Source organism: Anabas testudineus, chromosome 10 (assembly GCF_900324465.2).
Source record: "Anabas testudineus chromosome 10, fAnaTes1.2, whole genome shotgun sequence".
NCBI classification, from domain to species: Eukaryota; Metazoa; Chordata; class Actinopteri; order Anabantiformes; family Anabantidae; genus Anabas; species Anabas testudineus.
Genome location: NC_046619.1, coordinates 17,777,191 through 17,792,227, shown reverse-complemented (window position 1 = coordinate 17,792,227; position 15,037 = coordinate 17,777,191). Strand labels below are relative to the sequence as shown.

General features: G+C 39.6%; 1 protein-coding gene across 1 annotated transcript in view; it reads left to right on the top strand.

Moving 5' to 3' along the window:
* slit3 (slit homolog 3 (Drosophila)) overlaps window positions 1-15,037 on the top strand; it is a 201,154-nt gene that overhangs the window by 144,724 nt on the left and 41,393 nt on the right. The window contains exons 8-15 of the mRNA XM_026358058.1: window positions 360-523; window positions 1,295-1,439; window positions 4,203-4,274; window positions 5,541-5,612; window positions 7,002-7,073; window positions 9,532-9,675; window positions 9,956-10,119; window positions 13,571-13,721. Coding sequence (XP_026213843.1) covers window positions 360-523; window positions 1,295-1,439; window positions 4,203-4,274; window positions 5,541-5,612; window positions 7,002-7,073; window positions 9,532-9,675; window positions 9,956-10,119; window positions 13,571-13,721 — 984 coding nt within the window. The remainder of the gene's footprint in view (window positions 1-359; window positions 524-1,294; window positions 1,440-4,202; window positions 4,275-5,540; window positions 5,613-7,001; window positions 7,074-9,531; window positions 9,676-9,955; window positions 10,120-13,570; window positions 13,722-15,037) is intronic.

Here is a 15,037-nt window from a genome sequence, read left to right as displayed (position 1 = left end):
GGATATTACTCTTTGGGTTCGTGCGTGAGTGCCTGTTTGTATGTGTGTGTTTCCCCAAAGCAACAGCCTCATGATTCTGGCCAAGGATGTAAGCGCTGTGAAAAATAGAAGCTATTTGAATGCAGACTCAAATACGTTTGCTCTTGCTGAGCTGATGTGCTCAATTGCACTTCATACTTTTTGAACATGTCTAAGAAGCTCCACACTGGATACTCAAGACACAGAATTGCTCTTCAGTATCAACTGGTTTTAAGTTCTGGATTGGTTTTTCTTTGCTTTGGGTCATATTTTGGACTCATCTGTGTTTAATTACACACAATTTTCCAACACTTACTCATTTCTTTCTCCATTTGTCTCAGGCGTTTGCACTCCAACAACCTCCACTGTGACTGTCACCTGTCCTGGCTTTCTGATTGGCTCAGAGCCAGGCGGGGCTTGGCTCCCTTTACCCAGTGCATGGCCCCCGCCCACATGAGGGGCCTCAATGTCCCAGACGTACAGAAGAAGGATTTTGTCTGCAATGGTGAGCTGATATCCACACACATGCGGCATATGATTCGAATCAGATATTGCAGTTTTTTTTTTTTATTAGCTAAAAGGCAGCTTGATGACATTTATGAATGTACTTAGAAGTCCAACACCAGCTATTGTATAATCTGTTGCTCGACTATGGAGCATCACTGAGATATATAAGACATCATTTTAAGAGTGAAATCAAGTGGAAGTTTACTTTTGATTTTAGTGTTTCTGACACTTGAGGTATACAATACAGAGAGTGTTATATACCTTATTACTACAAGCAGTATCATTATCTTCTCCAGACAGCTTAGCACTGACTTTATAACACTAAAAGAATTAGGGTGTACAGCGTGTAATCGGTTAAAAGGCCAGTGTAAGAGCAGCGGTGTTGTCAGCAGTAGATAGTATAGACAGTGTTTATAGGCCTCTGATTCAGCTCTCTGTGCTAATAGACTGTCAAGCAGCTCCCTCTTTATTAGCTTTTAGCATCGTCTTTTGTGGATACACGCTCCACACCACCCTTCCTCTTACTTATGTCAATCCACCCCTCATTTTATAAGTCATACAGTTTTTTCCCTCTTCCCTCCTCTTCTTTCATCTGTTTTTGTCTGTTCTGTCTAAAAATTCAAACCCGCTGAAGCTAAGATTGGTATCATTAGAAGATCCTGAGATACAGTATCTGAAGAAGCAAATGGACCATCTTTAACAAAAGTCAGTATCTTTTCCAGTATTTGCTGAAGCCGAATAAGGTATGTGCTTGTACTTTGCTTTATAGGTCCTGCACAGACAGAGTCAAGGACTTGCGTTCCTCAGGTGGCCGTCTGCCCTCCCAGCTGCAGCTGTAACAACAACATAGTAGACTGTCGTCGTAAAGGACTCACTGAAATACCAGCCAACCTCCCTGAGGGCATTGTTGAGATGTAAGCTTCATTTTCCTACTGTATACAAGTACAGTGCACGTGTCAGCAGTTGCTTTGCTAATATAAAGTAATTCTTTTGTCCTACTTATATTTTTGTCTTACTTCAACCCATTCTGTCAGCATTTTCGTCATTCGCTTTAACACCTTTCTTTGTCACAATATCCACATGATGTGCTGTCAGTTCTTTTACCAAAATCAGCACATAGATAAAACAGCAGGATATTTTACAAAGAGAGACATTTCATGACCATGTAGGCCTCTAAGACATGTGGTGGTTTCATGATGATGGTCTAGACCTTAGATCTCATGTGTATTGTGGCTTTTGCAGTGTTCAATACCAGCCATACTCCTTCTCTGACACACTCATATGCTTTACATCCTTGTTCTCCCTTTATTTCCATCTATAACACACAACTTTAAACACACACCCCACAGTGGGACGTGTTTGATATCCGTATTGATCGCTGTACCCTGTTTGTTTGTACAGAGGACAGCTGGTTGATTGCTCTGAGTAAAGGAGCAATTCTCCCCTGCAATGCTACACCAATACCTCTATACGCCCCCAGCATAAGTAATAGATTCACACACGCACACACTAATGCGCACGCATATATGCAGACATGCTATTTTGCAGAAACAAAATACATACTTGGGCACAATCGCACACCTACACATGCATCCTAGGAGAGCCAGACACACAGAGATATTCAGTTTGATCAAGCCATAGGCACCAAAACACTGTGATGAAATCTTTATTATAATAGGAACAGTCCTTCAAGCAGACAGCAAAGTCGTCTTTCCATGTGCTGGTGAGAAGGACAATAGCCAAATGTGTGGGCTGAACTGTGTGTGTGTGTGTGTGTGTGTGTGTTTGTAGGTTAAGGTTATTTTGTCTCTTCAAAAAAAATATATTCATAAACCAATTTAACAAAACAAGTTTGTCTCAAGGCATTTAATTTCATTACCCTGTGAAAAGAGAAGTGTGTGTTTAAGTGACTTTTATCAGTGTGTGTGTGTGTGTGTATTCATACCAACCCATCATGTACCTGCTCACCTGCCAAACCCATCTCCTGTTTCGCTTGTCATTTAATCGGCTTCTCACCATATAGATTTTTTATATAGCCTCTTAAAATGTCATCCCTTTATTACATTCTTTGATATTGAGCCTTTTAAGTGTCTTTGTCTCAACCTTGTTTCACTGGCCCCTGATATAATTTGTAACTTTGTTGTGTGTGTAGATTGTCTCTGTCAATATCTGTACATCCTTGATTTATTTTGACCCCTTAGATGAAATAAGGGTTTGTTGGCTGCCAGCGTAGTGAGTTGTGGGAATTTAAAGAGGGTGCGTGAGCCAAGAAACAGGCACCTTTCTAAGTTGTGATGAAAGCCAGAGTTAAAAAAACAGCCTAAATGTTTCAGTACATTCAACTACACTGCTTTTAATCCCAACAAATGTGATCACTTACAGGTTAAAGACACGGCACAGATACGTAGATGGATAGAGGAATAGATAGGGATAAATAAAGAAAAACAGAGGAAGGGAGTGGGGGTCAAGAGCGAGAGGAATGGGTGAGCACAGGAGAAGAGGAGGAGAGAAGGAAGAAAGGTGAATTAATTCCCATTCATCATTCTGACAGCTGCCCCTGTAGCTGGCCTTGGGACCTTGCCACATCCCCCTCCTCCTTCTTTGATTTGATGATGAACTTTTTTTGATGATGAACTTTTTTTATTCATCTCATCCTCCTCTTCCTTCACTTCCTTTTCCTCCTTCTTATCCCAGAAACAAGGACTCATGAAAAATGCCTGAGCCATGTGGAATGAATGTGTTGCTTAGACCATCAAGAGAGACGAAACTAAACTACAGTACATTTGCTCAAATGTGGGCTGTGTGCCTAGTTCTGATGGCTCCCCACATGATAATAGACTAATACTACCAGTATGCTGTAATGAGTTTGCTGTCTTCCAGAGAAAGAGATGTAATAAATTTCCTTTGGCTCTTCGCCTGAAAAAGTTGAAGAACCTACAAATATGTTCATAAATACGGTCTGGCTGCATCTAAAGAAGAAAATACTGTCTTTCCTTCACATGAATTTATGGGAGATTTAAATAAGAGATATTTATTCATCTACTGCTTGGACTAACTTTTTCACGTTCACTTTTCAAACTAAACCTGTAGGTCACTGTGGCTGAGTGACAGCAAATTTTATATAGCCAGTTAGCTAGTTGTCATGCTTCAACACTGGAAACATTTTTATACATCTCTCTACCTCTTGAACACGCACTCAGAGTCTCACTAAGCAAACCCTAATTGTGGTCTGCAACAGATTCAGAGGCCTGGTCCCATGTAAGCTCATTACTGCCGAGCTGCAAAACTCAAGTCAATATTTCACGCTGACCAACCTAAGCGAGCCCCGACTATAAAGCACCAACCATCCTGGAAAAATGTTGTGTAGATGTTGATTGGAATAGCCGCCTTTTGAACTCTTTGTGCACTTGAGCTTGGCTGAAGTTCACTGGTAAACATGAATTCAGGAAAACCATAGATTTCTCTGTCGTTTGTGACAAAAAATATTGAAAGGATGGAAAATTAACTTGCTGTGCAAGCAATGTTGCATTCTGATTTAACGTTCTATGCTTTTAGGGAAAAAGTACTGTTCTAATTAATTTTTAAAGGGTTGTTAAAGTAATTTAACTCTCCCCTTTTCTCCCGCCACCCCTCTGTTTTTTTAATCCCTTTTTCCTGTGTCTCTCTCTCCACTACAGTCGTTTGGAGCAGAATTTGATTAAAAGTGTCCCAGCAGGAGCCTTCACTGCCTACAAGAAGCTGAAGCGAATGTAAGTCTGCAGAAAACTGTGTACAAACTCCCAAACACACACATGCAAACACACACAGGGATGCACACAAGCTGGCAAACGTGAACCTGAACACGGCAGGCATGCAACAATCATCTTGTACTGGCTCCAGAAATGCATGTTATTTAAAATGTGCAGTATTTAAGTCCCACTCATATCATACCCAGAGTCAGTTTAAGATTCATGTGCAGTCGCTAGATTATGGGAACAGAAAATAAAACAGGTCCTATAGGGACCTTTGAGGCACTCCAAGGTTAAGTACAGCAACCCTACAACAGGGTTGAACATATTGCTTGTCAGACTTTAACATGTATTCAGCATCAGCTTTACAAGGCATGATGAGTAAAGGTTTTTTTTTTAATCAATAAAAAAGGCTGGACTCCCGGTCTTTTTGTCTACAACTTCAATAGTGTCACAATCTCTTCACTGCAGCTGCAATTAGGCTGCTTCGCTTTTCAAATGGAAACTAAAAGTCTGACGAATGAAATTCATTTTCAAATTGTCACTAGACATTTTCAAGGATCTTGACCAGGAAGTTTGAAATAGAAAGGTACCTCCTGTTTTAAGGGTTAGTTATTAAAGAGAGTTATTTTTTAAGTCATGTCTGATGTTTGTATTTACAAAAGTCAATTAATCATATAAATAATATGTAACTGAGCTGATCTGAAGTGTTAGCTTCCTCTTGTATCATCATCGCATTGTTAACTAGTGACGTAATTCAATCATGTAAGAAAGTCCAAACTAACATGAAAGCACACAGTTTATCTATTCTAGCCTCTTTCTCTCTCTCACACACACACACACACACACACACACACAAAAAGAAATGTTCTTACCATGCAAATGACTGAAAATGCCAGACTTGCAGACTTGTGCAAGGTTGCGAGGTTATCCACCCACTCACACACACGGAAGGAATTTTAACCTCGACAGGAGTGTTAAATAATATATCTTACAGTGGTGAGAATGAATGACATGAACTGCACTTAACATGTCATCACTTCCAGTTTCTCTCTCTCTTGCTCCTTCACGTCTCTCCTCAACTTGTTCATCTCTCACTCTCTCATTTCCTTACACATTCTGCCCTTCTTACTTTGTTTCTCATGTCCCCTTGCCTTGACCTCTGCTGATGTATTCTGTCATGATCATTTGTCAGACAGTTCTAGGACGTGCACACAGAATGGACCCCATTACTGTGTATTACAGTAATGCACTTATCTCTTCTCTCTCCGTCTCTCTGTCCCCCAGTGACTTGAGTAAAAACCAGATTTCTGACATTGCGGCAGATGCTTTCAGCGGCCTTCGCTCACTCACCTCACTGTAAGTATGACACACTTACCTACAGCACAAACACACACACACACACACACATATATGTACACAAACACATGTCCAGGCAGGAAAGTAATTGTATTTCCAGACATTTAGCAAATAAAAATGTTGTTGCAGTCGATGTTGACAACTGGAAAACACTGCATGTGTCTTTCATGTATTGGTTTGTGTGTGTGTAATTGTACGTGTACAAATCACTGAGTGTATGTGTGTCTCTGAGGGTGAATGTGCTAAGAACATGAAGGACAGTTTAATTTGAATCAATCTAGAGCATGAAAATGAGACAGACACACAGACAAGAAGGGGCAGACAAGGTGAACCCTGTTGGGTGTTAAGGCTGAGTACACACACGTATACACGCACACACACACACGTATACACACACACACAGAGTCAAGTCAGTTGTCACTGAGAGGCATGACTTCTAGTAGAGACCAGCTGAGGCATGATATAACGAAATACAATTTCTCAAATGAATTAAATGGCTGCAACTGTAATTGGAAGCACATCTCAAACACTATTTCAGTTTTTGACAATCAAGTGAGATAAATGGTCCAAAACGATGTGCTTAGTGAGCACACTGAGGCTTCAGTGCTGAAACAACTTTGCTGTGCTTGGTTCTTTTTGTAATTTAACAGAATAAAGTTCAAAGTTGTCCTGCATTTTTTGATGTTGCTGTTGTTGTTGTTTTGTTTTGTTTTTTGTCTATGACTGCAACACCAATTAATTTCTTGTCACTAAATAGTTTTTCCTGCTGGGTGAACATGATGCTCTCTTATTTCAAGCAGATACATATATCAAGGGTCGTCACTGCCATTTGTACAGCTGAATATTAGTAGATATATAAAAAGAGAAAAGAGAGTTTGGAAATACTGTATACGTACACAGAATGTTTAATTTTCTTCTTCAAATTTTGTGTTTTGGATTATTTCAGATAAACTGTAGGATCAAGAGTAAAAGACAACGTTTTAAGATAAACATTCACTGGAAAACAACATTATTCCTGCCTCCTATTCAGTTGATACATCTTTATGAAGCCCACTACTTGATATCAATGTCCAAAATTACATGATTCAGGGTGGCAATCAAAGTTTACTGAAGCCAGATGTGCAGTAAAGTGATTCAGTTTATGACTCATTTCATTAGTGTCAATAGAAAATTTAGATTTAAATCTTGTGAATGGAAAAAGTATTTTAGCAGAATAAATAATATAAATTGTCACAACTTGTGGATGCAGAGCAGTGGCAAATTAGGGCAGGAATAATGTTGACAAAGCAGTGAAAGCATCCAAAAGTGCTACACAACCATCCACATAAGGAAGAAAAGCCTTGTAAACACTGTGACCTTAATGATGTTGTTTTTGACTGTCCTGTGCAGTGTGCTGTATGGCAACAAGATCACCGAGTTGCCCAAGGGATTGTTTGATGGACTGGTTTCCCTGCAGCTGCTGTAAGTACTGTCTGTGCAGGCTGTTGTTAAGGTTGAGCCTGTGTGTGTGTGTGTGTGTAGCCCCTCTAGAAAAAAAAATATTCAAATAAATTATTCAATAAACTAAACTCTCTTAACAGGATGAACTAACCAGAAAACACACTGTTTTTAAGAGGAGACGTAAACGTGCTTTAATGTACTAACATTTGCTGATGTTTATTTGCAGTGTCCCTTAATATGGCACTAATGTATTGGTTCCAGTGGAAGTATGATCACAGGCTCAGGTCAATGCTTTCGATTTTTATTGCTACAATATATGGAAGCAATTTTAGGAGGAAGAGAGAATCAGACATTTCATCACAGGACAACATCTTGGTAAATACCACTATAGCACACTAGCAACTACTGTAGAATCCCCTCTTCATACATTAAGCCTCCATCTGTCTTTTATGGTGTGTCTGCAGTGAAGTCTTTCTTAAATGATCAGCATGAACCAAACTGGTGCACTGTAATAAAAATTCCAACCCTCCCCCCATAGTTCTTCTAATATTTAGTGTCTGTGAGGAGTAAAACTATTAATTCTGAATAAATCCTCATGGGCACAGGTTTAAACTGCAGCAGTGGTTTAGCATGCAGTAAAAAAAATCTGACTCCTGTAATGAGTAGATTGGTCCTCGGAAATGCCGCAGTCCACTGCAGAAAAAACTAATGCTCTTCCATCGTAAAGTGAAGTGAAGCAAAGAGAATGAGGATGAGTGAATCTAACCCACAAACACCTTTTACGGGCTGAAGAGGGTCATTGGGATGCATGGTGCATTGTCACACACAGAGAAGGGGGTGGAAGGTGGGCGTATGGAGAGATAAATTAGTGGATGGATGGATGGAGCGTGAAAGATGGTTAAAAGATGTCAGATATGGAGAAACGTATAGCACAAATGCAGGAAATGGTATAAAGAAGAGTGAGAAGGACTTACCCTTACCCATGTTCAATTACGTCTAATGCAACCTCATTAACATTTAGTAGCCTTTAATTGGAAAACAAAACAATTTTCTGACACTCTATCGTGATGCTGCAACCATACAGTGTTAATCACTTAAACACTGAATACTTTCCATTTGTTCATACATGCATGCGTGTGATGCATTTGTGACTGAAGTCAATTAATAGATAAAGCAGTGAATAACTGGTTAATATTCATGTCTTGCCACATCATTGGCTAATTCCACAAAGACACTGCCTGTGGGTGTTCAGACAGCAAAGAAGGAATATCCTTGAATATTTTGCCACTGTCTGAAGAAAACCTCCCATGTCTAAAAACTCAGGTCAGTTTGTCAGGAATTATCCTCTCATATGGCAAATAATTGTAAATTATATATCCGTTTTCACTGTTGAATCACGGAGCGTGTCAACCTTCCATGACAAATAAGTGTTTATTGCTTTGTATAGCTACTACTCTGCTGTTTATAGTGTTTGCGCTGCTTTGTTTTACTGGTGCAGCTTCAAGTAATTAGTTCCCCCTGTGAGCTGCCTAATGAGGCGCGGAGATGTCGCAGAGCAGCATGTGTGTGCACGTATCTGCCTGTGAGTGTGTGAACGTATAAATGGGTTTTTGCCGCTATAGGCTCTCGTTAGGATGACTTGAGCTGATTAAGCTGAGCTGCTGTACCAGGAATCGAGTAAGTCACCTGTCAGACAAAGAAAGGAAAGAGGGTGAGAAAAGACAGAAGAGTATGTGGGAGAGATGAGGAAACAAATAATGAAAGAAAAGTCAGCAAAGGAAGGAGAGTTGAAAAGAGCAAAAAGGTGCAGAATGAGACAGACAAGTGAGAAAATGAAAGAAAGTAGAGAAAAACCTGACAAGCTGAATGTATTAGCTAATGATATGAAGGTATGAAAGGAAGGGTGGAGGCGCAAACCCTTCCTGTCATTTACCTAATCCCTCTATCACATTTCTCATTTTCCTGTCTCTCTCTCCTCCATTCTGGCTGTCAGACTCTTTCACTTAAATGTATATCTGTGTCACTCCAAATTAAATTTTCACCTGTCCCTTCTCTGTCTCACTCCATTATTTCCTCTATCCCATCTCCATTCTTCTATATGCTCTCTTCTGTCTTCCTTTTTCCTCCCCTCGCCATCTGTCTCTCCCATCAAAACAAGATATTACACTCACCCACCCAACGGTGGATATTCCCCTCCTGCTCCAGTAGAGAAAGTAAAAATATATAAAACTGCAATTTTCAGATTTATCTGTCACAGCCTAAAAAAATAATCATAGGGGTGTTGAGGGAGACAGGGAAAGAAATAGGGTGATGAAGAGGACAGGGGAGAAATTTTGTATTTTGCAGTAGATATGCATCTGAGAAAATTAATAAATCCTTGTTTATATGTGTGTTTAGTTTCTGTAGTGCACAGAGGTGAATAAGAAAAACAAATAAAGGGTCAAAAATAAATGATTATTGCCTATTTCTTATCTTTTAGGCTACTGAATGCCAACAAAATTAACTGTTTGAGAGTCAACACCTTCCAAGACCTACAGAACCTCAACCTGCTTTCACTGTACGACAACAAGCTGCAAACTATCAGTAAAGGGCTGTTTACTCCTCTGCGCTCAATCAAGACTCTGTAAGTATTTGTATTAGTTGAAAACAAAACAAATGCACTTAAAGCTGAGAGCTGGGAGAGAAAAGTAAGGGGACAACATGTCGTATTTGAATGTTTTATCGTTGTTTGTGAGAAAGAATATGTTAGACACTTGCAGTTTAGCGCAGCAATTGTAAACGGGTTTTGGATCAGGAATATTTTCTTTCACTCAGCAATTAAAGGAAAGGTTGCTGTGATGTTTCACTCAAACCTGAGACCGAACCCACCGTCTCACCTCCCTTTTCTCGTTTCCCTCTCTCAGTCATCTGGCCCAGAATCCCTTTATGTGTGACTGTCACCTGAAGTGGCTGGCTGACTACCTGTTTGACAACCCTATTGAGACCAGTGGAGCTCGCTGCAGCCACCCAAGAAGGCTAGCTAACAAACGAATTAGCCAGGTTAAAGGCAAGAAGTTCAGGTGCACAGGTAAGCGATGAGTCCACACGCACACAACACGACCCACCAAAAAAACTAATGCAAACAAACACAGAGTCAACTGTGATAGTTAAGAAATGCACACATTGGTCTATGTGCAGAATGTACTTTTGTATTTAATAAAACATACATACACAACTTCACATTCACTCTCTCTTAGTGTGCTAGTAGTGTATGTCTATTATTTCCTTGATATGAGCCTTGGGTCTCACTAATTACAACACAGACGAGTTTGGTACACTGAAACACAATAACTAACTCAGCAGGGGACCAAACATAAACTGTGATTGCCCACTTGTGTGAGTATGGGAAATTGTGTATGACTGTATACACTTGTGATCCTCGTGTCTCCCTGCGATGCAGCTCTCCATGTTGTTTCCCTGTCTTTAATATTATGTCTTTATATGGCTCAGTGGAAAATTAATTTTTTAAAATCCCTTAACAGACATTTTACAAAAAGCGGTGTTAATACTCTGGTTGTGAGCAAATCGGTGGTTTACAAAGCTGCTTAGTAAGGGATGACTGTCAGCTGAATTAGTTCCAACAGTCACTTTTCGCTTTTACTAAAGGGGATTAAGCTGAGAAAAGATGATCATGTACAATTACAGAATTATCAGACAGGCAGTTTTTATTTTACTTTAGTAAGACACAGCATTCGTGTTGTTTTATTAGTAGTGTGAAACTATAAATGTCTTTGTAGTGATAACCATTAGTGATTTCTAGTATCATATGCTACATTCTGCTCATGAAACTAGTCAAGACAGGTGGATTACAAATGCTCCTCAAGCTAGTTCTGGCTGTGCTCTTTGCTTCAGTCCTTCCTCTCTGCAGTTCCATGCCTCTCCGTGCATCTCCTCTTCCTCTCTGGATCTGTGTGGACATTTTTGCTATTGGTGGGCAGTTCTGTGGTTCTGCTCCCTTCCTGTGTGGATTTGCAGCTGTCTGTTGCCTCTCCTTTCCTGTATGGACCCTGCCCCCTAACTGATTGGTGAAGCTCTCTGTTGCCCCGCCTTCCTCCTGTGTGGACCTGCATTCTGAATGGTTCGTGCAGCTGTCTCTTGTGCTTGATCTAACCATGTGGCCCCGCCTATTGTGACATCACATGGTTCCGTCAAGCGCCAGGGACCGCCGAGCACACACCCACCTGCCTCTCCCAGCCAATCACACGCCTTGGAGCAAAAATTTGGGAACTAAATACATCTGCCTGTTTACATTATTATTATTTATGTAGGGATTCTGATACACGGGACTGTTTGGAAGTAAATGAGCCATATACAGACAATCAACATTCAAATACAATATCAGTGAGTGCTGAGTGTCAGTGCCTACCTAGTGTTATAGTACTTGGGAAATTAAAGGTGTGCACTGTGGAGTTTTGCTGTCAACATGCAAAAGTTATGTGTTTCTCATCGAAACACACTGTATGTGTATGTCCTTGAGGTTAAACCTATTTTCTTCATCATCATATATCATGAGCAAATCTAAAGTTTATAATATTTGAAACCATGCATTGTTTACCTCTGCCCTTTGCATAGATTGTAGTGTTATTATTCTTTCCTCCTTATTCTTTTTTCCTAACAATTGTTTTGTTTTTTTGATTATGTCTTTTGCACATTACTGACACTACTTGTTTAATTAAGCCAGAGGGTCCCCCAATTGGGGGACAATGCGTTTCAAACACAGCTCAAATGACAACTGAGTAAAGAAATAAATAAACTTCATATCAACTTGACGAAACGAGCGGCAAGAATGGCTGTTTGCTGTTAGTCCTACGTGATTGTGTAACACTCAAATCATTAGGTGCTTGCAAAAGCCTGAGCGCATCACGCAACCACTGGTCTGCTGGTTATCATTAGCTGACACTGCTATTAATCTAACTTTGAGGACTATAGCGTCATTTTATTGCCTTTAAGGATTAAAAGTAAAAAGGTGTATGATTTATGAAATAAAAATTAATTTTTAAATAAATATATTACTGTACATTAGAATATTCAAATAGCACACACAAAAAATGTACGTAAATTGCACTGAACTGTCAGTGGTAAACCTCTATCATGCATGATAGAGTTCACGTATTGCCTAAAAGCAGGCTTAGGGCCTAGAAGGTTAAAGGCGTGATCTGTGCATGTGCACTGCATTTTCTGCACCCTTAGGTGTTTGAATGGGTGCCCTCATGTGCATGCACGATATAAACAAATGCTGTTGTTTGTTTCCTGCAGAGTGTTGTTTGCTTTGTAAAATATTGACATCGCTTTGTAGGGTTTTGTCCAACGCTTCAGTGGTCAGCATGGCTGATTCTGCTACCTGTGTGCAGACCCTTCAACCCTTCACTCTGTTTATATAGAGGAAGACAGAGAAATTTTAAAAAACACTCAAACTACTACCATTATAAAAGTTGTAAAAACCCACTCTGTATTTTCGCTTTGTCATCTACCCTCATTTTCTTTATTCCTTTTTTCCCCTTGCTCTTTCTTCTGTCAGCTTGCCAACCAACAGGATTTGCCACAGCCCAGAGACATTATTCCAAAATATTCTGACTCTGAAAGCAGCTAGCCACATCTCATAAAAGACAGACATGTGATCATTTGAATAGTAAGATATTTACCAAGTTCAAATCAAGGTTGTTCATTGAAGAAATTAGTTGGTTAACATTGACAAGCAGAGAACAGATGAGCCATAAAGGTTGTGTGCCAGGGGTCAGTCCAGGCAGAGAATCTTGGTATGTGCCAGCATCTGATAGGAGAATGAAAACTAGAGAAGGTTTAATTTAATTGACAGAGAACAGACAGACAACAAGGCTGGAAACAGAGAGAAGAAGCAGTTTGTGGTGCACAAATAGGAGTCCTGTATGATGTAAACCAGGTCTATTCCACTGCTACATAAATAATATCTACTCACATTATATCTGAATAACAGAAGCAGTCTCTGGCTCATCTTGTTAAGAAGAGCATTCAGGGAAAAATCACATGAATCTACAGAAAAATTCCATAAAACCACCTGGATATGTTTGTTTGATTTACAGTGGAATCCATGCAGAATTTAACCTTCTTACACCAGGTCCATACCTACCCTACAGTGTTGTACTGCAGGAGCACTTTCAGCCTTGTCACAAGACAAAAATTTTAGACTCGAGTTAGACCTCTGAACATCTGGATATGCATGTTTTTTTTTCTTGTTGTTTTTTTACTACCAGCTGTATATTTTTTGTTGTGATGTATTGTCCTTCATTATGAGGTATTGTAAGTCTAACTTAGTGTCTCTTCTCTCCCCTTCGTCATCCCTTTACTTTTTGGTTTCATACTTACTTCTTGATTTCATTTACCTGACTTTCCTTTTCTACCTGCTGTCTACCCTTCACTCTGTCACCCCTCCATGTATTCTTCTTGTCACTTTCTTTTTATTCTGGACTTTCTTTCTCTTTTCCTCTCTCTTTGCCCTGTAGGTCAGGAGGATTATCGTAGCCGTCTAAATGGGGAGTGTTTCCAAGACTTGGTGTGTCCAGAGAGATGTCGCTGTGAAGGCACTGTGGTCGACTGTTCCAATCTCAAATTAACCCGTATACCTCCACATATCCCTGAACACACTACAGACCTGTAAGTCAGCTGGTGTTTCCCTTTTACATACATACACATGCAAAGAGAAGTACAAGTATGTACAGTTGTGTGTTACACTGCTCTAACTTAAAACCATAAAATAACACATGCAGTGCACGCACACATGGACACACACACACAGAGCTTTTCTCTTTCTATCTCAGTGCCTTTCTCAGTGCAATATCATGAATGTCAGTTTTCATTTTTGGCTCCCAGACCAAAATGCCTCTCAACAGTCTTTTCCATCTCCCTCTCCCTGTCCCAAAGGAGCCATCATCATGTCTGGCAAAGGGTCTCACAGTCGAATACTGAATAGTCCCATGGATCATTCATTTCACAGCTACAAAAAAAAAAAGAAAAAGGAGTTACAAATATCACGCAACAGGAATATTGTGATTTGAATGTGAGAAAGGTTAATGTGTGCAGAATCTGTTGGAATCACTGACAAAGTAAATGTGTTAGTTAAGTGTTTTTCTAATGGTCTATTATTATATGTAAAAAGGTGGTTGTTCATTGGAACTGCTCAACAGAGATATTATCACAATGTGATTGATGTGATGTAGGTTTAAATTGAAATTTTCAAAACAGCTCTTAAGCTGTAGAATACAAAGAGCCAAAGAAGTCATCTCTTTGTTGATGCTAGAATGAGAAACCCCCATTTTACTTTCAACACCTGGTGTTCGACTGAAAACTCAATAAGCTAAAATTTCAGACAGGAAACAGGAATCAGATGCAACATTTTGCTTAATAATGTTGAATTACTGGCTGGTTTAAAGGATAAAGTTTGTGGTTTTCCATATTTTTGTTATTTTGTAAACATCCCATCCATAGACAAAAAACAACAATAAATTGCATCTGTTCACTGTAACGTCTCTGAATCCAAAACCTGTGCCATACACCTCCATTGTTGCTCAGATCAGTGAGGCACTATTGTCATACAGTTTGAGAAACTGACAAAACATTGTTTTGTAAAACAACATTGTAGTTTTAGCTGTTGATAAGTCTCTATTTTATGAATACTTGGGCTCAAACAAGGTCCGCTCTATAAATCTATTATATTCGATAGCTGAATAGAGGACAGTTTAAGTTTGCGGAAGAACCGTGATCTAAAGATACATGTGGCACAAGTATATAGCAGAGTTGTCTAGATAGAGCAGAGATATAAAGATGATTTTAGATCCTTAAACATAATGCAATTTGATGCTAATTTTCATCTACATATTAGTCACTTGGCAGATGCTTTCATTCAAAGCGACTTACAGGTGCTATACAAGGTACAAGGCAAAGGCAGGGCAAGAAGGTCTTGCCTAAGGACC